The 25,743-nt window shown below is 39.7% G+C and overlaps 1 protein-coding gene and 1 long non-coding RNA gene across 2 annotated transcripts in view; one reads left to right on the forward strand and one right to left on the reverse strand.

Annotated features, from left to right (window-relative positions):
* The window catches only part of GFRA1 (GDNF family receptor alpha 1), a 143,976-nt gene extending 119,876 nt beyond the window's left edge, over positions 1-24,100 (forward strand). Inside the window, exons 8-9 of the mRNA XM_021399248.1 lie at positions 15,827-15,883; positions 16,639-24,100. Of these exons, the coding sequence (XP_021254923.1) occupies positions 15,827-15,883; positions 16,639-16,800 (219 nt within the window). The 3' untranslated portion in view covers positions 16,801-24,100. The remainder of the gene's footprint in view (positions 1-15,826; positions 15,884-16,638) is intronic.
* On the reverse strand, positions 535-7,528 carry LOC110399864. The gene is made up of 3 exons (XR_002439444.1): positions 7,021-7,528; positions 6,597-6,695; positions 535-1,562 (listed from the first exon to the last, which is right to left on the reverse strand). It is a non-coding gene; the product is annotated as an uncharacterized LOC110399864 (long non-coding RNA).

The following is a 25,743-nucleotide window of genomic DNA, read 5'->3' on the forward strand; positions in this document are numbered from 1 at the left end:
TCAATGTGTTGGAAACAATAGTGGCAGCGTTGGGATATCACAAAGATTGTGGCAGGTGGGTCCCACGAATGCTCATGCAGAAACAGAAAGAGCACCAAAGAACACATCAAGTCTGACCGCTACATTGTGATGCTGACTAATGTGAAGGCTTGAACTTCCAGAATCACAACAGAGAAGAAGTCAACCTTTCTCTTGCAACACAGTAATGCCAGGCCCCGTACCAGTTTGAAGACTGTGGATCACATTAGCGGTCTGAGCTGGATTGTTCTACCATGCCATCCATACATTCCAGATTTGGTGCCTTCTGGTGTCCATTTTATGAAAGATGGACTGTATGGGCAACATTTTCCTAGCAATGATGCCATCGTAGCAGCTCTGAAATAGTGTTTCAGCTCTGCTGGTGCAGATTTTTATGAGATCAGCATGCAAGCTCTTTTTCATCACTAGTGAAAATGCATAGCTAATGGTAATGACTGTGTTAAAAAATAGTGTTTTGTAGCTGAGAATTCGCTCTATCGCGTAGTGTTATTGTGCTCTTTGTATCTGTTGTAGTTTCCATGGAAATAAATAGGAGGCATTACTTTCAGAACAATATTTCTGGTACAAGGTCTTGAGGTTTCCTTCAGCTGTTTTCCTGCTTCCCAGGATCCTCAAAAACTGGAGAGGTGGTTTCAGATCCTGAAGCAGGGTTGTGGGGCTGCCCTCTGTCAAGTCTTTTCCCAAAATCTTTGTTCCCTGGTATTTTTGAGTGTTTTCATGTATATGATTGGGATGAGAACACCTCATGGATGGCTACTTCATTCACATTAAGCTGATATTCTTTGATTTAATGTCACTGTATCTCAGCTTCTTGCAATCTGCTTGCTATGGATATTACTGAGCAGTTTTATGCTGATAGACGAGTTATCTGTGTACTTTACTTATCTATCTCTGAGTGTACATGAAAACTGTTCCATTGTTTGGGGCAAGTAGTCAGTCATATTTAGTCTACTGTTGCAGGCAAGCATAAAGTTCGTAGGTTTATGCTCACAACTCTGTCTGATTTATCTTCAGTCCAAAATAATTTTGAAGAAGGTATGCATGGGATAGGATGCAGAAGCCCCTGCTCTGTTGTTGTGCGTCCTGGGCAGTCATCAAGCAAACCAAGTTTTCCAAGAACAACCCAGGCCTTGCAAACCTTGTGCAGGCATTTAATTGCCTCTTACTTGGTAACTTGATGTGTTCAAATTTACTTGTCGCTGAGTTATTATTAAGAATATCATAGAATTGAAGCATTCTAGGAAGATATATGCATTTGAATAGCCCGGTGCAAATAGAGGACTTACAGAAAAACAGAAAGGATTACCTGATGTTACCCACTGGGTGAAAGTGGGTTTGAAGGCATTTACTGTAATTTCAAAGCTAAATCATATACTGTTAGCTTTAAGCATACTTCCAGCATCTTGCAGACCATGCCATTTGTGGAAGTGGATGTGGCAGCTTTCTTCGTCCTCTTAGTCTCACAGCAACATTACTTTTCTTGGCACAGACCTGTAACTTTTCCTCTGGAGCTCTAAAAATCCCTGTAGTAGCATCAAAGAAAATGACACTGCTTTTAGTGAGAGAGATTCCCTTAAATTCATATAAGGAGAGCCATTCTAAACACCTTTAAACACCTTTCTGCACTATTGGAAATCTTCCTTCTTTCAGAAAATAGGAAGTTCCCTCTCAGGAAACAATAACCAGGACTATCACTGCCTATTTATGTAGTATTAGCTGTTAGCCCATTAGACTCAAGATATAGGCATATCTATTCCATCTCTGAAACATCACCTCTAGTTTACAGTTAATCTTTATTGCACCTTTTTTCTATCTGGCCTTTCCTCTTTTTTTTTTTTTTTGTCCTTTCTTCTTGCATATCCACTCTTTAATCTTTAGGTACTCAACTGACTCATAGTCTCCTAGTCTCATTCTGGTGTGAATCACAGAATCATAGAATTATAGAATGGCTTGAGTTGGAAGGGACCCTAAGGATCATCAAGTTCCAGCCCCCCTCCCACAGGCAGGCCCACCAACCTCCAGATCTGGTACTAGACAAGGTTGCCCAGGGTTCCATCCAACCTGGTCATGAAGTGAAATTTAGCACTTTATTTTTCTTTACACCTTGTGTCTAATGTAATATCTACATACAGATTCAGGGGGAGAAAGAGACTAGAAGACTGAGCAGAACGGATACTCTTGAGCCTCTGTGGCACAGGAAGAGCCTCCCTGGCATTACTGGCTTGGCTATGTTGGTAGTCACAGTAAGGAAAGGGGAAGAGGTGAAGGGTTGCAGCCATGCTGGGATGCGGTAAGAGATTGGATTAGGTCTGTATTTTGGTCTGGGAGAAAGTCTGATGGGATCCTGTTTCTTTATCCTTGATTAAAGAGAGTAGATTGCATTCCTCTACCAATAGCAAACCCAACTACATACAGTTTATTTGTGCATATAAAGTTATTTGAGTCTATAGAGGCAATTGTGACCTATCAAATTCTGTTTTTTTTTTACGTACATAAAAAATGAAATAACTGCACAGCTGAGTATCTTGCAATTATCCTTTAACTTAATGTTGCAATTATCAGTTAGTTGTAGGTATATCATGTCAATTTCTTTATATGTAAGCTATAAACTACAGTTCTTAAAAAACTACCCAAGCCTGTATTTATCATATAGCAGATATGATCCAAAACATTTCAGCAGCAATAAAGATCATTTCTTAGGAATAGTTTTGTTCTTGTAACCAGCAACAGATGAAATCTAGAAGAGTCTAATCAAAGCTAGACTGTAACTAATCATTCTACATATTATATTGGTGACAATGCAGCATAGCTGTAAAAATAGCATACTGTTGAATTGCTATAGTTTGGAACCCTTTCCATTGCATGCCTAGATCTTTCAGGTAGTTAAACCAAGTTTATAGTACAGGAAGTAAAACACAGCTTTTTAACCAAATTGGCTACCAAATAATATACAGTGAATAAAAAAATTAACATTATCAAAACATCTGAACATGAATGTACTATATTCAGCTTTTAACATGTCTGCTCCTTTTTCCTATACTCTTCATTGTAGTCAAATACTGAAAATAAAACATACCTCACATTCCCTGCTTACTTTTCAACCCTGAGACTTCTAATAAGCTGTATCACCTGAATAATAGATCTTTAAGTTACCTTTAAACTATCTACTCTACAACTTCCAAACTGCTTTTGAGTTCCAGAGCTGAAGATGCTGTCACTCACTTCTGTTCCTTGCATTCAAACTCAATGGGAGTTCAAAATGTTTACTTCAGCCTGTACTTTGGAGAATGAGAGCCTAGCTATTTCACATCAGATTGCAGTTCTAATCAGTGGACTAGGCCTAATAATCCCACCTCAGGTTAAATCCTCCCGTGTGTTTAGCTCCTTCTGTGAGCCACTTTCTGTGATCTTTTAAGCAGACTGACTGTTGTGCATAATGCAGGATATTTTTTCATAGGTTCACTCAGCATGTATCCTAACGAATTATAGGATTATCCTCCCTCATGTCTTTCTTAAGACAGAATTATGTATACAGGGCAGTAATTAACTAAATACTGCATTACATAGTACTAATTTTTTTTCCCAGATTGACATTTTCAGAAGCGTCAAGTTGTCTCTAATTCAAAGCAGGTTATGCATTACCGCATGCACAAAAACCTTTGGATGTACTGAATTCATGCTCAAGTTTTAAATATGTGCATTCAAATTTTTATGTACATGGGGAGTAAGATCTGTACTAGGTAGACCCCAAATTGCTACCTCCTTTGGCTGTAGTGACCTGACTTCTGCAGAAAATTTGGCAAATTAAGCATGCACAGATGAATGCAAAGCATTTACAAGGATCTGTAAAAGGCTGTTCCTAAATTTGTGTCTGCACAAATCCTACATGTGCATGTGAAAAAGCTGTTTGATCAAAACTTTTGTGATCAACAGTGCTTATTTGGCATGTTTTTTTACAATGGCATGCCCACTTCTAGTAAAGGTAGTGCACTCAGAGTTGCGCATATCTGAGTTAAATTCTTGAAGACTATTGCAAATAAATGTTCTGTGTCTGTGCTATTTTGCACACTTCAATCACATATGCGCTATAATTATCCAGTTCTGAGGGCAAATTTGGAAAATTTTTCCTGCAGGGAACTTCCTGTATACGATTTCAGAAGTCAAATGCAAATTCAGAAGCAATAGTTGTTCATTTGTCATATTTTGAACTTAATTATTTAGGCATATTCATGCAACTGTTGGCAGAATCTTGCTCTCATCGAGTCTGCCTAAACCTTATTTCTTTTAATTAAGATTTCCTGATTATTCCTAGGCATTCAGTCATGGTTATTTGCAGATGAGAAATTCCGATTGTTATAGGCACAACTGCAAAGGTTTAGATAAAAACCACACATGGTCTATACCCAGCTAATGAGCTTAATGAGGATACTTAGGAACCATTAATTAAGCAGAGGCTTTTCACCTTCAGGCTGATGACTGAGATATGATGTTGTATTTAGAAGCAGCACTGACAACTCTTTGATAAGTGCCCTTAGTGGGAGAGACGTGTTTTTTGGAAGCCGAACATCACATGAACAGCCTCTGAAATACAGGTCATGCTGGCTCTTGTGAGTGTAACAGAGACTGAACTCCGGCGTTTCATGAACGTTTCAAATAGAGCAACTGGCAAAGTTGCAACTCCAAATAATCTCTGAGCCAGTGAGATGCATCTGCTCATATGCTCGGCAATTCTCATTCATCATCTGCTGCCCTGTGTTACTATAAAGGCTGTTGTTCTGCAATTATGTTCATCCATGCACAGCACATCAGAAGTGCTATGTCCTGTGCTGTTCAAGTGGTCACTGAGAGTGAGTAGCGTAGTGATACCCCAGATCCCATTTTAATGATATTCTCAAATTCTAGAAAGGCTCATTCCATCCTGACCACTAAACATGGCATCCCTTTAACCTGTTAAATTCACTTCTCACTGGGAAAAGCTTATCTTACAGAAAGGGAAATTAAGAGCATGAGGAAACATCTCAAGTCCTTTGCAGTATTATAAACCTATATCCCATTAGCTTCCTTAGCTCTTTTGATGAAGTGCACTGCCTAAGGTGAAAATTATTAACACTTTCATGAATTTGAACTGTCCATTTAAGAGAAGTACTCCAGATCCACCTCCTCATTTCAGAAATGCTACAGAATAGCTAGTGTTGACCTGAGCTAGATGAAACTAACTATCTAGAAATATGAGGCTGTATGTCCCATTAGTAATCTCCTGAACTACCCACTGTGCCACAACATAATACTTCAAACTGTAGGGAAGCTACAGTTTCAAAAGCTTTGGTATGGAAACCTTGCAAAATATACCCCAAATGATAGCTGATCTCTATTATTTGCATTGTGAGTATTCCTCGATTTATATTCTCAGGCTTATTAAATGTAAACATAGATGTAAGCCTTCTGTTCCTCTGTGGATGATTTATGTGATGAAACAAAACAGAAAAATATCTTGTGAATACGATTTTGCATAATCTGATAATTATTTGCATAATCTGATTATTATAGGCTCAGAATTTTTTTAACATGGCTATAATTTTTAAACATCTGAAAATCCCCGTCCTTTTTCTATCTATGAAATCCTTTCTGTTATGGAAAAATGTTTCTTAGTATTTCACCAAGCTCAAGTTTGAGGCCATACTTGCAGATGGTATTAGGAAGTTTGTGCTGTCATTTGCTGCTGCCTGGAAGATTTCCCACTGGTGCTGTGGGACCAGGCCAGTAAAGAATAAGAAGAATCATTCTAATAAGGTCATGCTATTGTAGGCCTCTCCCTTACAGAAGAGTTTCTCTGGTTATTTGAATAGCTTCATTAACTACAATGCAAGTGTTGTGGGTGAGAGCATTGTGTAAATAATGGATATGAAGAAAGCCGCTATAATATAATCCATTAAAGTACTGCATACTCTGTTGTAGTCCATTAAAGAGAAATAAGGTTAGATTTTGATTCCTACTAATTAGAGGGAAGGTTTGATTTTTCTTGCCTCCACTCCACTACAAGAAAAATGAAATATATATATTTAGAAGGCTACATCACAGTCTCTTTTAAGTAGTGAGTTTTAACATGTATTCTGCAAGGGCCTTTTAATAATGTTTAGGAAGCTGATAAAACACACAAAGGTTTAGGTTAGCTAATGGAGATCTGCTGGTAAGACTGTCGTTTTTTCTTTGGTCTTCACATAAATCTGGTGAAACTTAAGAAACTTAAGCTTTTTGCTGAAAATGAAATGCCAGCAATCAGAATTGTATGATGTTAATTCACTTTCAGAACACAGAATTTGAATACCTGTCTATAACAGTATAGGGAAAGGTAAAATTTCTAGTGAACGTCAAGTGAATGGGGGCTGGCTCTTTTCAGGGGTGCCCAGTGATGGAACAAGGGGTGACGGGTACAAACTGGAACATAGGTAGTTCTCATGAACATGAGAAAAAGCTTCTTTGCTGCGTGGGTGACAGAGCACTGGAACAGGCTGCCTAGAGAGGTTGTGAAGTCTTCTCTGGAGATATTCAAGACTCACCTGGGCACTTTCCTGTACAGCCTAGTGTAGGGAACCTACTTTAGCAAGGGGTTGGTCTTGATCTCCAGAGGCTCTTCCAATCCCTACAATTCTGTGATTCTGTGAAAATAAGAATAGATTATTATAAACACAACTAACAGCTACACTTGAAGTTTTTCTGCAGGCCCGGAAAAGAGAGAAAGGAAAAAAAAGTGTCGGCAGTTTAAGGGCGGGCCTGGACTGGTCCATGGCTAGTGCAGCAGGGGACCCATGGACCCATGCCCTGGGGAGAACAAAGGGAAAAGGGGAAGGGTAGGGAAATCGTAGACGGATCTAAAACAAAACAGCGGCACCAATCTGAGGAGGAACGTTAATTTACTAAATATGATATTGAAATTGAGGCCAGCAAATCAAAACAGAGAGAGTTCAAAGCTGAGATTCTTACTCTGTAAGCTGCAGGGGGATCATGAGCTTCTCCACCCATGCGAAGAGAGAACTCCCATTCTGCCAGGCGGCTTCACCAGCCCCTCCAGGCGCAAAGACCCCTGGGGAGTGCAGCTCCTCCCCTCTCCCTCAGAGAACCAAGCACCCAAAAATGGCAGTCCCCAGAAACCAGAAGATTAACTCTTTAACTGGCAGTGCTTTACATGATGTTATGATGTGGAATACCCACAACAAAAAATCACAAAACCGTGACATTTTCCAAGCTATGTTTGTGGCTCTGGCCAAATTTAAAGGGAACAGATGTCTCTCAGAAACACATTGTGCCACAACCTGTTTTTGTGGTAGTCTCACCTTGGTAGACTTGATTGTATTGCTTAAAAACAATCTTTCTGATATTATTATTCTGAACGGTATTTTCAGCGCTAGAAAAGAAGGTGGCTACTGAGATAAGTATTACAGCAACTTCACTAAAATTTCAGCCCTGTGAGTTCTGCAAATACATCTGTGCACCTGCAGAACTCAGCTACAGGATTAGGAGAACAGGGAGAAAATGCTTTAAATTTTTATTTCAGCGGCACTTCTGGAGAACAGACTGTGCCAAAAATGCAAAATTCACTAATTAATCCAAATCACAGCTGTTCAAGATTGAAATACTTTAAAAGAAAAAAACAATCTCTAAATCATGTCATGGTTTAATGGGACTCAGTCATAGTCACATAACTGCGGATGTGAGGAAACAAACAGACTGGGATTGAAGGGTATAAATAAAACTGAGGGGGGGGTGTGATGGGCCGTGTGATGGGCACCTCAGCTAACAGGCTGATTTCCTCTGCCTTTCTGGGCAAGGTTGTATCTGCAGCCTTTGCTTTTGCTTCCTTGTAATTGAAGCAAATAGCTTGTTATCTGAAGTGTTTTCTAAACCCTTTAAAGGCTGACCACTGTATTTTCTTCGCGTGTGTAACTGTGCCGGCACTCACAACACGCACATGCACACACACACAGTTAATAAAGACAAAAATCTTGAATGTTCTTAGTCTCTTAACCAAAAACAGATGTTCGTGGTCATTCTCTTCTTCCCTTTCCTTTAAAATTCATGAGTGAATGCAGTGCTCAAGAAACCAGCAATAATATCCGTTGCTTCAGGTTGGTGTAGCATGGAAGGCCGCTCCCTGCACTGCTCAGCGCTGCAGGCCTCGTGCTGGCTGCTGCTCAGGCAAGCTTGCCTGATCCTTCCCTCCAGCTGCAGAAGCAGATGAAGGCACCCTGGTCCTGCTGCCTGAGTGCAGTGGCAATGCGTGACCCCTGTTCCCTTCCACCTCCTGACAGCTTGGAGCTGGGTGCCTCATGAGGCTGATGCATGGTCACCGCTTCCCTGCTGAGCCCTATCCATTCGGGCCTCCTAGGCACCCGAGCTTTTCCTCACAGAGCCCCGTCTGGATGCCATCCCATCACCTGCCAGTCACGCTTGGTGCCAGCCTTCCTGCTGCCTGTGACGGCATGCGTGGAAATAGGAAAGGCAGCGCAGTGCCTGCATTCGTGTGGTGCCTCTTTCAAGGCTCATTAGTGCGGTGCAGGCCCGTGCTGTTCTGGCTGAGCTGCTCGCAGTCCCATCATAGCCGTGGCTGACAGCTGCTCAGGAGTGTTTACAGCACACTCCAGTGCACCACGTAGCCTGGTCTAATAGAGGAGGTAGGCACTTCACCTGCTGCCAAACAGAACAACTTTGTTTGCATATTCGGACACGCAAGGGCACACACTCTAGCCTGGGGACGTGCTGTGGGATCTGTACTCCTTCAGAGGCTTACCTTTGTTCAAAATTAAAAGCTGAAGATGTTTTTTAACAGGGATTGTAATGGCTTTGTGTTCATGTTTCTGTTCTTTAGATGCTGTTCGGTGCACAACAGCCAGATGCTACCTGTTACCACCACATATGGCGCTGCGTTGATAGTTGTAGTAAATCACTAGAAGAGTGGGTTTTAATAATGAAATCCCAAACAACTCGTTTTTGGATTACGTGGCTGTTCAGTTTTATAAACAGAGGAAAAAACAAGCCTGGGCAGCCTAAGCCATTGAGATATTAACAAAACTTATTCCATCTATGCTTTTTAGTATTCTGTTTTTCTTCTCTGCCTTTCTTAATGCAAAAATATTTGCTTGAGGCAAATCCATAAAAAGACCATATTAGGAGAATTGCATAATATCCTCTAAAAATAGGAAGGAGGAATCTAGGACTTCAGAAATCCATTTTACTTAGAGAAATAAATGACTGAGCACAAAAAGAAAATTGTAACATGTTACTGTACTGCCATGAAAGGTAAGTCAGGCAGTTCAGTTGACTTGGCTTGGTGTCATATTTTGTACTGTGCTCGCTGGGAGACTAATTGCTTGAAATAAATATTTGAAGATCTCCATGTCTGGTCCTTGTAAGCTGTTTGATCAGTTTGGTATTTCTGATAGGATCTGTTTTTCGTAAAACCTTAAAAGATTGCTGCTAGACAGTGTTTGTGCCGCACTGTCCCAGCCATATATATTTGTGCAGTGAGGGACAGAGCTTAGGTAGACCTCATCTTTTTTAAAATAATCGCTCTGGGAATGGTCAAGCAATGTTCATGCTGTACAGATCATTTCTCCTCTTTTCCCCACTTGTTTCTGCTCCTTTCGGGAGGCTTACTTCTGGTCTCCACCTCTGTATCAAATTTTCTCATTGTTTTCAGATTGAAGAGGTTGGAGGAAGGGGGTTTTCCTATACCTGCACTGGATATTATCAACTCTTAAGACTGTTCCTCAGATTTTTAAAGCACTCAAAAAATCTGAGCAGCTGAGGGGTAAGGGGAGGTTTTAAATGCACTGAGTGTTCCCTTGAGAAAGCCAGAGCTGTCTGAAGGTGAGCTGGACAGGTCTATTGCTGTGCAGTGCTGCCCATTAAGCAGCTGTCTGCGGGTTTGAGATCAGACCTGACTTGTGATTTGTGAATGGTTGAGCTGGTAGAGCAGTGGGTGGCTAATGTGGTTGATAGCATGGAGCAGTGCTTAGGGTTGCCGGCATCCCACTGCCTGGCTCAGCTGTGGCAGAGCTGTGAGAGAAATCCTGAAAAACCATGCCTTTATAGCAGAAAAGGTGCAAGTGGTGTCATTTTAGGTTGGGTACCAAGCCTTGGGTCAGGAGCTTAATGCTGGGAGATGCAGGGATCTGAACAGATTGGCTGATAAACTGCTCAGTGCATGGCACTGCAGCCTCTAGAACTCTCTATGTTTCCCCAGTGCATATTTGGGCACAAGGGGATAATGGGTTTGTTTTATTTAATGTCTCTCAGCTGAAAAACTTGTGATTTTATTCTTACTGTGCTGGGTATTATCTGCGTGGATTTGGAGACTAGTACCAGCGGTGTCTTGGTGATACTTGTTTTTAGAATATTTCATTTGGTGTACGAAATAGAATAACAGGACTGTGGTGCTTTTGTGCAGAATGACCATCGATAATTTTATGCCCTAAGCGTGCATCTTTAGGATTGATTCACAGTAGAAAAAAAAGGAAGAACTACAAGCAGCGAAAAGGATCTGGCTTCTTTGTTGTAGGCTTGTGCAAAGCTGATTGCTTCTAAAGCTTTGTACCCTGGCTCTGTGGTATGGGCTTCAGAATTATTCTGTGCTGAATTGGATCCCTGTTTTAGTGGCCTGTGTCTCTGACCTGCACTTTGCTTACTCTTGCAACTCTTCCTTGTTGAAGGTAATTTATACTCCGGTGTGGCACAGTACAACTGTGCTAATAAGAAAATACTATTGACAGTTGTGATAGATGCACCTACCACTTAGTGTGCATAGAAGAGTTAAAGTGATTGCATTTTTACAGTCTGTGTATTTCTCTGCTTATTGTTTGTGTCCTGCTGTTAGAAAAACAGCTTAGTTGCATAGTAAATCTCTCCAATCAACACAAGAAAAGAACAGAAAAGAATGTGCACCCTCATTTGTTAGAGCTACTTCAGAAGGGTGGTCATTTGAAGGATGTATTCCAGGAAATTTGTCCCTCTTTTTCGGAAAGCCTTAATATGAGCAAAGCTAACCAGGCATCTCAGGAGAGGAGAGAGGCATGCTCATTAAAATTATCTAAAAAAACAACCCATATAGCAGATATCTGTCATAATGATACTTCTGTTGTCTCTGCAGTGTCTAAGCAATAAGTTCCATAAGGCACATAAGGCCCGAAGTGTGTAGCTGACAGCAAGGGACTGGTTTCTGAACTCATCTGCTCACTCTGTGCCTGTTTGCATTCAGGTCCAGTGCATTCAGCTCCCTTTACATCCTTCTCCTTCCTTCCTCTCCCTCCAAATTAAAGCTCACCTCCATTTGGAGCAGTCCCCAGTCAGACCTTTTGCTTGCTGTGAGTAACACAGGTATGCATGCTATCGTGGATATATAAAAATACTGCTGGATGACAAGCCATAAATAATGTGAGTATGGACTCCTGGTGAGATACTGCTGTAATGTTTAATGCATTTATTAACCATGCAATGCTGTGATTTGTAGAAGCTGGATTCATAATTGCAACACAGCATTTCTGGGAATAAATCCATGCCTACAGTGTCTGCAAAGGATGGAGGCCGAGGAATTTGGGGTATGGGAAGGGAAGATTTACCAGATTTGAGAGATCTTACAGTAGTTGTTAGGTGCTAGGCAAGAGAATTCTAGGTTAGGGTGTGTCAAGCAAAGATGTACAAATGAACTCATTTGGGAGGCATTGGGGTATGAGGAACACGTAGGCCCACAGATTACATTTTATGTAAGTCCTTAAATGAAAGCTGGGTAAGAAATCCCTCTATAAGCAATATTTCTTTCTCCTTTGGTAAATCCACCAGCTCCTCTCCTGGTCTCGATCTCATTTCTTTCTGAGAAAGAAAGAAGTAAAATCTTGCTTCAAGGCATGAGGGTTTTTTTCTTTTCTGGACATGCAGTTGGTTTCTCTACTGACCCTTGACCAAGCCCAACACCTTCGTTTGAACACTGAAAGCTAAAGGTTGTGAGTGCCCAAACTGGGCTTCTGTGACAAATGCACAGTGTACTGAGGAGCTCATCTTGAAGTGCACGAATACAATTATCTCTAAATATAATCTGTTGCTTGTGCTACCACAGTGATAAGACTCTCTGTGAAAGCAGATGTTCATTTTTCCAGAATATAAAAGCTTAAGTGAGTGCAAAATTGTTGGCAGTATGGGGGCAGCTTTGTCAGAGTAGCCCCCATTACTGAATTACAGTTCCCTGCAAAGCCAGTGTGTGTGTCAGCCCGTCTCACATAACTTATTTTCCAGTCAGAGGCATGTCACAGCTGAGTATATGTCATTAGCAAATGCTATTTTACCTCCGTGAAAGAGATTTCATATCTCTTTCCATATGTTTAACCAGTTATTTTAAGCTGCTTTTCTTTCACTGTTTTTTTTTTGTTAGTATTTTTATCAGCTTGTCTTTTGTCGAATGATGACATTTGTATAGATTTTCTTGTCAATAGATAAGAGCTTTATAATAAAATACAAAATAATTGCAAGTTTGAATATAGACTTATTTGCCATTTACATGTGCTGTTTTACTCCTGTGGAATTAGGTGCTTCCAGCCCATTTCAGGAAACCTTCTTGCCTGGTTCACCAGGCACGTAGGAGGCCTGAGGTGGAGGTTTGGTGCTGAATCTTTAGAGTCTTTTATAACAAACAGCTCTCATTTCCCACAGTTGTTGATGGCATAGATGCTCACTGCGTGAATTGTCTGCAGCTGTACAAGATGGGCACAGGTTTCTGTTGTTAAATTTTTTAGGATAATGGGAGATGTTGTAGAGTAATATCCAACAGTTGAAGGTATCCTTCATAATTCAAGTGCATCTCCCTGCTTGGGTGTATTTCCACCAGGACAATCATCACAACATCCAAGTCCTCATTTTTTACCTCATATCAAGTGTTCAATCACTGTAGCACAAATACAGCAGTTCTGGTGCTTGTAGAGCCCTTTGTAGAAGACCCAGGAAGAAATAATTTTCCCCTTAGGTTGTAGTTACAGGACATATGCTTTCTATAGCACTCTCTTCAACACATTGGATTTTTTTTTTCCTTTACTTGTGATTTAGTGATGCACTGTTGTATTACAGTAGTGCAGCCTATGCCAGCATTTCCATTATAACCCATTTTTACAGGTTTATAACTCAACAGTAAAAATGTACTCTTCCAATTTGAAACTTGGCATATAACATCTCATCCCATCTTCAAAGTGATATTTTTTCTTTCCCTTTACCTTTTCCCCCCAAAAGAGAGACTGCATTTTTGCTGTACTTTTAAATTGAAGAAACTGTCGTCACTATTTTAATAGGAGAATAGTCTGCCTGATTATTAAAATTACTTTCCAGTTCTAAGAATACTTGATAATAGAGGTTGCAAGTGAATAAGTGTTGATGTTAAAATAACTATATTAAGTATCTGAATACAGAGAAATACTACCTTCTAAGCTAAAGCTAGGGAATACTGATCAAAATGATTGAAAAACTTTTTCTTCGGTGTTGGTTCTGTTTCTGCCTGTCGATTTGACACTTAAAATAGCGTCCTCCAAAGTAAATATGATTTAGCTGCTGTACACTATTGTTTTTCAGGCTGAATGAAGTTAGGGAAGATTTTACTGCATATAAACAAAATAAAGATGCTTTTGTCCTTTGTTGTTTGAGGAACACAGAACTGAAGGAAGAAAAATGTTGACTTTTGGTGCAGTGACCAACTTGCAAGAGTAGATTGTAGTTAACGCAGTGTTACAAATCTAGCGCAGGTGTACGCAGTAACGAACAACCCTTCCGATAGGTGGATGCTTCTGTGGACTGGGAAATTTTGCACTGAATGTCATACTGGGAAGGTTTTTACAGTCCTTGTACTTTACACAGTTAAGAGCTGAACATCTGCTCATAGCTTGTTTTAAGCCTCACGCTTCAATTCAGTGTAGTCTGTTTAGGATAAAAGAAAATCAGGATTGAAGTCCAGTTTCTCCTTCCTTATCCATCTTGCTTTGGCCATCCAGTTGAGAGCTGAAATCTCCCCAGCTGCTATTTAAGAATGTTTCCTGGTCAGTGTGGAAGCCACCATCACTGCAAACACAGCAGGAAGGCTCCACTATGTTGCTTCTTCTTGCAGTTAAGTTTACTTTGAGGGATTTTTTTTTCCACTTAGATAGTTTAATTTATGCTTACCATAACCACTTTAATGGTAGTAATTAGAAGAATGGATATGTAAGAGAGAGATTTTGCGGAGGGTTTTTATTAATTAATTGAGGTATTATTTTATCATATATTTTAAAACTGTCGGCATGTATACAATATGCATTCTTACTATAACTAAGCTGTCTCACTTAAAACCCAGCTGTTTTAGGTTTCCAATTGTCTCTAGTAAATCTATTTTATATACAAAAGTGTCATGAAAATGTGCTTCTTAATGAGTAGTTCAGTCCCTCCATTTGAATTCTAAGATCAGCAATTAGGTCAAAGAATATTTTGTATCCCTAGGCAGCACCAAAGGCTCTCAGATATTAAATGAAATGGCTGTATGTAGAACTGAATTTTTGGGAGATGTATAATCCTAATGCTTAGCACTTCCTCACATGGCCATTAGTCCAATCCATCTTTGCTGAAACCAGTGGGATGCTACAGTGTAAATTACCTGCAACGCAGGGAGACTCAGATCTTCGTTTTGTGCAGGAAATAAATCAATTAGAAGTCCAACAAAACTTCCAAGTGGAAGTGCAAGATGTGCTCCATGCAGTCAGTAGTTCTGGTGTGTAAATCCAAGTCTTCTGTTATATGTACATTTTACACCGGCAGCTCCTGTAAAAGAATGCTGTTTATATTTCTGAGAGCACGAAGTAAGAAATGATATTGAGCTTACTGGATTACTTAAATCAACCACAGCACCGTTCAGTAAAAACATCTTCAGCACCATGGGGATTGCTATCACCATTACAGGAAAGTCTCCCAGCCCAGTCAAGTTCACTTGAGCAATGGAAATATTAAACACCTTATGATGCTGGACAGAGTGCATGCTATTGCTTTCATTTTGTGCGATGCTGCCACCACAAATGTGTCCTACTTGAGCCAGTGTGGAGAGCGTACAGTAGTAGCAACTGTCTGCTCAGTAAGACGTGGATGAAAGTATATCGGATTCATTTTCTGTAGGCTTTGATCATCAAAAATGTTCATGCATTTATTAATATTCCATATGTAACAGTCAGTAAGCATAATGTAAACAAACAGCTCGTTTTGACTTACAGGTATGTGTGTTAAAAGACATTAAACGTTCTATCTGTATCTATCCAGAAGAGACTACATGGCAGCCATGCAAGATATTAAAACTATGCTTATGTTTTGGAAATAATACATGAAGAAATGGCAAGAATTCTCAAGGATAAAATACTCGTGTATTGTGTATTTTCCTAAAGCTTGGAAATATATTAGGATTTTTAAAATATTCAGTAGTATAACGGTAATTATTAACTGCCATATTTCATTTCTTCTCATGAACACCCAGCATCCCTTTTAAGGGGCCACAGAACACAACATGTTCTTTGTAGCTAGCAGCACTCATCATTGTGATTACTGAGTACCCTTAGTTTAAAGTTTTATTGTAAATTCAAATCAGAATGGAAAACATGCAGTTACACTGGGAAAGTTTATTTGCTAATCATATGCAAATCACTGTTGAAATCATAGGAGTTTGACAACCCTTGTGAATTTATCTTATTGTTTTGTGCTGTCTGTATATAAATGTACAGGGAATAAATTTTGCATTTGTTTCTAGGCACAGAAGAAGAGGAAATCCAATGAATCTGTAGATACAGAACTCTGTCTTAATGAGGTAAGAGTGCAGATTCTCTGTGTTTCATAGCACAGGTGCGCCCCATAATATAAAATGCTCTTTGTTCTGATTCTGTGATTATACCTGTATTTTTCTTACTGAGGATGATAAGCGATGAAAAATATCCATTTTACACCTCCATCTGAAGTGGCTCACTTTAATGTATGAATCTATACTTGCCTATGCCTACTGCTTTATGATTGCTAGCATAGAATACAAGGCACATAAATACCACAGTTAGAGGAAGAAAGACATAGAAAAGAAAAATTTTTACAAGCTGGAAACCTCAATCTTCTCTGATCCCATGGATTAGATTTTATCTATTGGCATCCAGAAGTAATTTGTTATTGAAGTTGTGTTGACTATGCAGAAGTTGCATTGTTTTGGTTTTTTTTTCCAAAATTGGTACTATAAGCATGAATGGCACAAAAATATGCTATCCTTAACAAAAGGAAGTTTTACACATGGAACCATTGTTAAAGTAGGGATTTCTTAATACTTTATTCCTTTTTTTTGAGTCATACTATGCTGATATTATACATTAATGTTGCTTTTATCCTTTAACTTAACTTTAAAATGTTATCATTTGACTTCTGTTTCTATGCCTTTTGTACCTTTCAGTCTGTGACAGTGATATATAGGTAACAGTGGAGGGTGGGACATGAACAAACAGAAGATGAATTCCATGGCATAGATTTGAATAGTTTGCAATGACAATGTGTAATGGTGACCAAGGAAAGTATTGTGTCTTGCAGAATGCTATTGGGAAAGACAACACACCAGGAGTCTCCACCAGCCACATATCCTCGGAGAATTCATTTGCTCTTCCTACAAGCTTCTATCCAAGCACACCACTCATTCTGATGACAATTGCACTCTCACTCTGTTTGTTCCTAAGCTCATCAGTCGTCTTGTAGCTGCATTGCAAAAGGACATGTAAAAAAAATCTGTTTCCTGTCCTCTGTTGTTTATCTGGAATTCCAGGTCTGGGGGCTAAGCTGAGGCACTCCTGCTAGAACAGTTTGTCAGCTGGAATTTTTTTTTTCTCTCTAAAAAAGCTTCTTGTGATATTTAGAGGCTTTGTGAAATACTTGGTGCAGTGCTACATTCCAAACCCAAGAAGCTTTGGGGCATGCAGTGTTTTAAAGAGACAGTGTGTAAATTTGCCTGTAAAGCGATCTGGTTGGATTATCTTAATAATTGTATTAATTCTGGCCTTTACCTGAGAAGGAGGATGGCAGTTTTCTTAAGATCCTATTTATCTCATTGGATGGTTTTGGTTTTCAAATTGATCAAACTTCAGATTATCAAGGATGCCAGGCTTTTTGTCTAATGGTGAATGTTCTCCCAGAGAGTGGACTTTATGAAACTTCTTCATTTGATAAATTGCTACTGATGTTAAACTCTTTCAGTGTATTAGCATTTTCCTCTTTAAATGTTTACGTACTGTAAGTGATTCTGCGTTCCCTGCTGAGAAGCCATTCTAATTCGCATACAGGTATAACGTATGTCTTTCAGTTAAATTCTCATAGAGTGTGGCATAGAACTTTCTAACAGAACATTTATCTTTTAATTATAATCATCTAGCCTTAATGAGGGTGAAGATCCTTTAAATTAACAAGAAGCAGCCATTGTGAAAGCTCCATAAACATACATTTCGTAAAATTTGAGGATGAACAGTAGAAAAAAATTTTGCTACAGGGTTTCAGCTGTACAGTCACTGGTCTTCTATGGTTCCATTGTGACAATATAGTCCAATTATTATACTGTTCATTTAATAAAAAAGGTATGCAATTTATTTGCACTACTAAAACAGCATTATCTGTTTATATACAGCTGATAATGTCAGCTCAGAAAGTTACAGGAACGTCATGCCTTACTTCTCTTATCACAACATTGTAGAGGGAAAAAAGGCAGTAGGATTTAAACCGTGGTTTATTACTGAGACTGCTAAAACCAGCACAAAAGGATGGTTGATCCAGTTACCAGGCAGCGTCATGCACACTCACCCATGTGACAGGAGTTTCTCACCCTCATAGTTCTTAGTGCAGCCCATGGGGCTGTTGACATGATGAGCTGTTTGCAAGACCTGTTCCATAAATGTTTTAATGGTTTGGATGGCAATATTGCCAGCATACATGATTTGATCACTTTGGCTTTTGTTCAGTGACACTGACAGCGTGTGCTGGCTCATGATGACTTTCTGCGGTATCTGGAAGGGATTCTTTAAAGCTGTAAGCGTCATCAAACAGGCAGCGTTTCTCCTGAGGGCTGTCCTCATACCTTCCTGTGATGGCTTGGTGACTGTTACAAGCAGTTGTGTCTAAATGATCGACGGTAATCAGTTTTTGTTTTTCCTGGAGTAGGAGATAACTTTACCAAGCAAAGAGTTCATCATGTTGAATGTACAGATTTACACTGAGACTTACACAACACTGCCCAAGCCTGCTTTGAAATGCCTGGATCAGTTATTTGCTATACAACTGTAAGGTAGAAATTACTGTTTTATGAACAGCAATGAAGTTTGGGAGCGTGCAGAATAGGCGTTTTACTAAGAGATCATTAAGCCTATTGACAAGTTCATCTTTTGAGCTTTTTCTTAGCACTTTCAGAAATTGTAGAATTCACTTACATACTTTCGGTTATGGTCACATGATATAGGTTTCAAAGCACTGTGTATGTGATAGAATTCTAGGATACTCTGTGCCACTGAACATAACAAATTAGACAATATTACTCTTTAATTCTGTGCTGATAAGAAACTGCAAATTACTTTCAAAGGTGTCAGAACTGCTTTTGGAGAAGAAATATATAGCATATCATTACCAGCAAAGCCCATGTGGTTCCTATTGCTCTTCTTGTAGAAACTAATCAAATTATTGAAAACTAGTGACAACAGAAAGGAAGATTACGAGATTCATGATTTAAAAAATAAATTATTTTATGTCAAAAGGAGCTGATAGTATAACCTATTGAAATGGAAATGAACATATCGTTACAATCCAGAAGTCTGACATTACCCAATTAAAAATATTTTCAAAACAAATTCATAAAAATTACAATTATTAAATCCATCTTTGATCCACAAAGCTTTCTTTAAAATATCATTTGTATTCAGCACATTAAACATTTTAAGCAGTATCTGGAATTTTAATAACCTCCCAGTATAGTGCACAGCTTTTTGAAGCTTTTATACATTTGGTTTGATTACAGTATCAGTATTTAATAGAAATTATTAGAGCTGTGACACTGTGTGATCCAGAATAAAAGCTATTGATCACTTGTGCCATAAACAACAACCTAATTAGCTTCTGATTACAAAATAAATTTCTAGTTATCTGATTCAATGAGAGTTACCTTTGGAAATACAATTATGGATACAGCAGAGGAGGAAATGGTGTTTTATACAGCTAGCCATGTTACCACAAACAACACAGAGCACTCAAGCTTTCTTTCCTAAATTAAAAGCATACTGAATTCTTAATTAAAAAAAATAAATTGCTTATTAAACAGGCAAGAGGGAAAAAACCCTAAGAGTCTGACACTTAATGAGGTTTTTACAGACATCATCATGCAAATGTTGGAGGATTTTTAGAAATTGGATGTGGTGTGGATGATGTCAATTTAGCGTGGTGACCTTGTCAATGCAGTCATTTGCTATAGTACTGAAGTATGCAGATTGTTTTATTTTTCCCCTTCTAGTCACTAAAATGCCATCTATTGAGTGCTCAGCCAACAAGCTAAGACTGGCTTTTATATAGTCCTTTAACACATTAATTTTACCAATGTAGCAATAATATAGGAATGGTCCAAATACAGGATGTACATACGGATGACCTACTGTTTAAATTGTAAATTTAACCAATTCAGTTGTGTTTAAATTAAATCACGGACTACCATAAACATTTACAAGTCATCTTTTTCATTTAATGTCATAGAACAGATGTTGTCATTAGTATTATTAGGAGTGTGTATACACTGCCATGTTAAATAACTTGACTAGTGTGTTTATGTTTCGCCGTGAAAATAGTACTCAGAAAGATTAAATTCACTCTGAACTATGTGGCTAATATTTTAGCAGTATTTAAATAGGTATTAATTCCTTAAGGAAAGAGGCAATGAAGATGAGCCTTTCAGCACAAAAAAATACCAACCAAGGCTTTCCCCTGCCCTACAGGGGGACCAGTGGAGATGGAGACATGCAGGACTCTGCAGCCATCCTGCACCCGGTCCTGTGCCGTGATGTGGCCAGGAGCAAGGAGCACAGCCCTCACTGCACCGACTGCTTGCTCATAGCCTGGCTGTCTCCAAGGGAATGGGGAGGGAGGTGCTGAGGGCTGTGCAGTAAGCCTCCATCCATCCCAGTGCATGTTTCATTCCCACTGTGTCATTAGGAAGAATTAGGAGGAACGGGAATTTTTAATCATTTCAGTGCATTTTGCAGACTCTGTCTGGAGACCTATTTCCAGCCTATTTTGTTTTAATGAAGTTATATCCTTGTAGGACTCAACCTTTCGAAAATGAGGCTGTTCATAATTTGAAGAGGGCTACAGTTTGAGCCAGTAGACTGAAAACATGAGCATAGACATTATTTGCTTGCAATTAGGCTGGATATGAACAAAACAGAAGGAATCACCTTAAAATCTGTCTGATCTTAATTTGTGATTCTTGGCTTAATCTCAGTGATATTTCGACAGAGAAGAGATGGTGAGAAACCAGTGAAGGAGAAGAGCAAAACTCAGAACAGCTCCCTGAAGGGACATAAATCATGTGTATGTCAAGTGACAGGAGCATCTCTTACTTAGCACTGGGATTCTTTGAAATAAAAGAGCTGGATTCTGTTAGGACCAGCACTCCATCAGAGCAAGCAGTAAAAGATGGAAGTATTTGTACAGCAATTAGAACTTTATTTCATAAATTGCAATTGCTCCTCTTCTACACCAAGGTGGATCTACCTCGTTGAAAAATATACAGTCACTGATAGGACTTCTGCATTAAAACTTCTAAATAAACGCATCTGAGCTAAAGAGGCCCCCAAGGTTGTTTTATACCCATAAGGTTACTCCGATTCTACCTGATGTCCATTACATCAAACAGAAGTGTGTTTGATTCTGATGAACTTGGCAGAGAAATTAATCCAGTGACTTGTTAAATATTTCCCATCTTTAAATATTTGCTTTTTCTTACCAGCTCTGTTCTTTCTATGACATTTCAATTATTGGCTATTTCAGCTTCCCCTGTTAACTTTGGAAGGTCACTTTCTCCATACCCTACAGTAATCCACATTTGCCTTATAGACTTATCTGTGTTTGTTTTTGTTTTGTTTTGTTTTTTTCATTACAGCCTCCTCTTCTGAGAAAAAAAGCTGTGGTCAGGAATATATCTGCTGAACCATCGACACCTTTTCAGGCAGAGCGAATTGCAAACTCCTATTTTATCTGTTTAGCACTAGTTTGGCTAGTACAAGCTAAAACATGATGTTTCTATTCCCCAGATGGAATTTAAAATTTAGTTTGATACTGAGTAAGGATTAAAAAGTTTTAAACTTTCACAGACTTTCAGAAATATTTAAATATTTTTAATGTATTTTCCACTTGGAATTTCTGTCAAATAGATACAGTGTCACTAAATAATTATTTTTTTTTTCAAAGGTAAGAAGTTACGCTGTAAAATATAGATGTGTCCAGATGAAGGTAAAAATCAGGGAGGGTGATGAATTCCCATTTTTATCTCAGTATTGTTGCCGCTTTCATATGCTCTCATTCCATGCTTTCTTCATCTGGGAATGTTTACCCAGGGTTGATTATACTTAACAGATACATTACATGTGGACTGGTCAGTAATCAGAAGGTAAATCCTCAGCTCCTACTCCGATGCTCAGTCTCTTGGAATTCATAAAGGCTGGAGCAAGAAATTCAAGATGTAGCCCACAGACTAAAATTCAGAAGAGAGCAGCGTCAACCAATTTCTCTGTAGTATTGCTCATCAATACATACTGCGGTAGTATAATTCTGTGCCATCTAAACTAATCACTAAAGTTCTCTGAGCACATTTGACCAGGGCGGTTGCAGTTTTGGCTCCTTCACCTTTGCCAGGTGCCAATAGCTGAACTTTGCCATGTATACACTTAGAAGTAATTGCTGCCTAAATTGCAGCAGCCAAACCCAATACCACTTCAGAAAGGGTTCCTCTGACCTCATTTTCCCCTGCTCTTAGCGATTCTAACACGCTTCAATTCTTTTGCACTACTTTTTAATCCCTCCAAAGGAGAATTTCCTGTAAGTTGTATATGTAAGGGCAAATATCTTCAAATTCCTCTTGTCGAAATACCACAATAATTGACCTCTTTGCTTACAGCCTTCCATGCTGCCTGGCACCTTCAGTCCCCTCTTGAAACTGGGCAGCACTTTGGGGGATTCACCTTCCAGTAAATGAAGCCATGCTTGTTTTCAGGGTTCCTCAAGCCACTCATTCTAAGAATAGATCGTATGGGTAAACCATAAGTAATGTTAGACGGCATCTTGGCATTATGCTGCTCCCCATGTCAACTGGTTCATCCCCAGCAATTCTCCAGCATTGGTACCATTGATGCAAAGTTCCTCATGAGCCCTTCTGCTGGGCGTTGCTTTGACAGTAGGAGAGGACATTTGAAGGCCTGTGGTAAAGTGCAAAAATGTTACCCCTTTTATTGTTTCATTCTTGTGTGAAATACATCCCATGTCTCCCTTCTAAACTCATTCGTTTGGTGGGCTTGGATGCACCAATAAGCTGAAAATAGTTGGCTGGTGCCACTCAGCTCTCAGTGACCTAAGTCAGTCCATCTAAGGTCAGTAGTTCTCTCCATCCACTTCTTTCTGACCATTTTGTGGCAAGTTGCATTAAAGCAGTACCACATAGGCACCACCGTGCAGCAGAATTCTTCTGGCTGGAGATTACAGGAGCAGGTATGATGGCACTAGTTCCTTCCAGCACGGAAGCCAGAAAATATGCTGGAACTATGGCCTAATTTTTTTCAAAATAGAAGGAAAATATCAATGTCCTTTCATGCTTTAGGCTGAGACAAACACATTAACCCTTAAGTAAACTTGGAAAGACTATTTGTAGTAACTCTCAGAGGTGGAACAAAGCCCTTCAGTGGATTGCATCTGGTAGTTGGGAGAGCATAACCCAGGCTGAGCTGAGCTTATAAAGAAAATAAAGTAGGAGTAACAACTGCAGGAAAAATATGGTCTTGAATGTTACATTGCCTCCTCTCTGGGAAGGTCACAGCAGAATTGAGGCATAAAACCAACCTCTTATCACTTCCCAGTACCCTCTACTGTTTCTCTTTAAGAAAAAATAAATCCTGAAGGCAGGCAGTGGAAGAAATCACTTCAAAGCACTGCAACACATGGGAAACATAACTGGTGGCAATTATTAATCTCCATCCTCTCCCCTCCCTCAGAGTTATTGCTACCGAGTTTGATTAACAGGGTTTGTACGATGTTTTGTGTGGCATCACTTAGTGCAGAAATGATTAGCTGTGATTAATACTGTTCATGCCGGGAAGGTGTATATTTCTTTCACTTGAGGCTATGTCTAAGTTTGCATTTTTTTGTGGTGTAAAGTGCACGTCATTGACAAGAGCTGCAGTGAAGAGGAAATAGCAAGGGTAGGTTCAGGTAAAGTAATTTTGGTTACAGCACAATGATAAGGGGATTAATTTGAGTAGGCAGAAAGGATGCAGATAAGGGAAACTGGTAGCGTTTGTACCCAGGACGACTGGCATTCACTGTGAACTGAGGCTATCCAATATTAGTATTTTCCTCCTTTTTTTTTTTTTTTTTTTTTTTCATTTTTTTTCCCTTCTTTTTCCAAATTGATCTGTCTAGAACACGCTTCCATTTTCTGGAGGAAATTCTTACGCAAATGGTTACATTGTGTAAATTCTATGTTGTCTTATGGATTTCTGTACACCTCACTGCAGGTTATTATGATGTGTCAGGTCTTCAGTCATAATGGCTGGTAATTTGTTGTAAGAGCCCTTAAAACCACTGTTCACTTGTTCCTGTTGACTTAGACGTTGCTCTAAGGCCATTGCTTTTTGGACCATTCACACTTCGGAAATCAAGTCATGATGTTTGGCATTTTCTGTTAGCATAATCCTCCCGCATTATTATTGTACATATCCAGAAAACAATCCCTCTCAATAAACGTTATTCTCTTTTTTATTAAAAAGCATGTTTTTGTGACAAATATTTCCTGGTTGTTTGTTCTGTTTTGAATTATACAAAAGAAAGGAAGCTCGACTGGCAAAAAAAAAAAAAGAAAGAAAGAAAGAATAGAAAATATGCTTATTAAAGGTTGATCTCATTGTTCCCTGTTGTTTTACAGTCCACTATGATCTAAGAAAACAAGAAATAAAGCTTTTCCCTTTAAATATCCATGCACTTGTTTGCTCCCTAGTCTTTTTGTGCTAGTGAATGTGGCCTGAGAAATTACAATGAGCAGGGAATGTCAGATGGAAATGATAGGGAAACGGGCGCAGGAGAGGCCAGCTGGTCCTATTCAAGTGTCATGACATGCACACACGGCTCCACACCCACCCCTGCCCTCAGTCCTGTGGGCCAGACGCAGAGGGCTGGCTGCTCTTGGCACACAAGGGAGCAGAGAGCTGCAAGGGCTTTGGAGACAAAAGGGTCTGGGAGGGGGTGTTTTAGGAAATGCACAAAGTGCTGGAAGGGGGAAGGGATGGTGGACAAACAGGCTTTCATGATGCTCTTACTGGTGACTAGAAGCGAAGAATGGCATGCGAGCATTTACTCATGTTCAGACAGAATGGGAAGGAGAACAGGGAGGGAGGGACAGGCATGAGGTTTCCATTTGGGATGCACTGGCTGAGCAGCAGCCTCTTCAGGGGCAGATGAGCCCGAGAGGCATTTGATGCCACCAGGCAGCTGGTGTGCACAGCCAGATGGGTTCTTTTGTGTGCATGATCTGTGGATTTGATTTCTAGGCTTTGGTTGCTTGATTTATTTTTATTGTGATTGTTACTGGTCACAAACAGCCACCCTTTGACACCTTCCCTGTGGGTTTAGGGGGACCACTTTTACTGGGCCCGTGCCAAATGGGTAACTCAGTGCCATAGGACTGCCTGGAAGGTGCACAGAGAGAAGGCACTGTTCCACTCTTTCGTTCTTCCATCTGTATGTTATGCTGTCAACTGTCAATAAGGAATGATGCATCACAGCATCAATTGTTGTCATGTCAGGGGAAACCAGGAAATTGGCATTCCCTGCCCTCTGGCCTGGATGCAAGGTGTCCAGCAAGCCCATCACACCCAGCAACGGGGCTGACTTTCAGTAGGAATGCTTGTAAGGTGATGTTGTCTAGAGATGCCAAGGTACGTAGCTTTATCTTCTTTTAATGACACCTATTGAATCATTTCAGTCAAATGGTCCGAGTTAGTCATTCTGAAGTATTGCTGCAAGAATATGAATAAAGAAAGCTGGTATCTCCAAGGTAAGCACGTGGCAGACAGAGAGGGGAAACTGGCCAGTGTGCCATTTCCTAGAGATGCAGTTCCAGTGTGTCATTAAACCAGTAGAGGGTCTCAGCTGTCTAGGACATGGATTTTAAGAGGTGGTCTCAGCCACTTGTCCATGAGCCATCGCTGCTCTCCAAGCACGCTCCTGCTGCTCTCCAAAGCGCTCTGCCCAAGCAATCAGCCAGCCCCAACACTTGTGCAGATTCTATTGGCCACAAAACCCGTCTGTGTTATTGTCCTTTTCATGCTGGATTGTGTTTTACATGCAGGAACAGAAGTATCATTTCCTGAAACAATTTTTGGGTAACAAAAAACTCTGTTGTTCTTGTGATAT

The sequence above is a fragment of the Numida meleagris genome, chromosome 5 (assembly GCF_002078875.1).
Source record: "Numida meleagris isolate 19003 breed g44 Domestic line chromosome 5, NumMel1.0, whole genome shotgun sequence".
Taxonomy (NCBI): Eukaryota; Metazoa; Chordata; class Aves; order Galliformes; family Numididae; genus Numida; species Numida meleagris.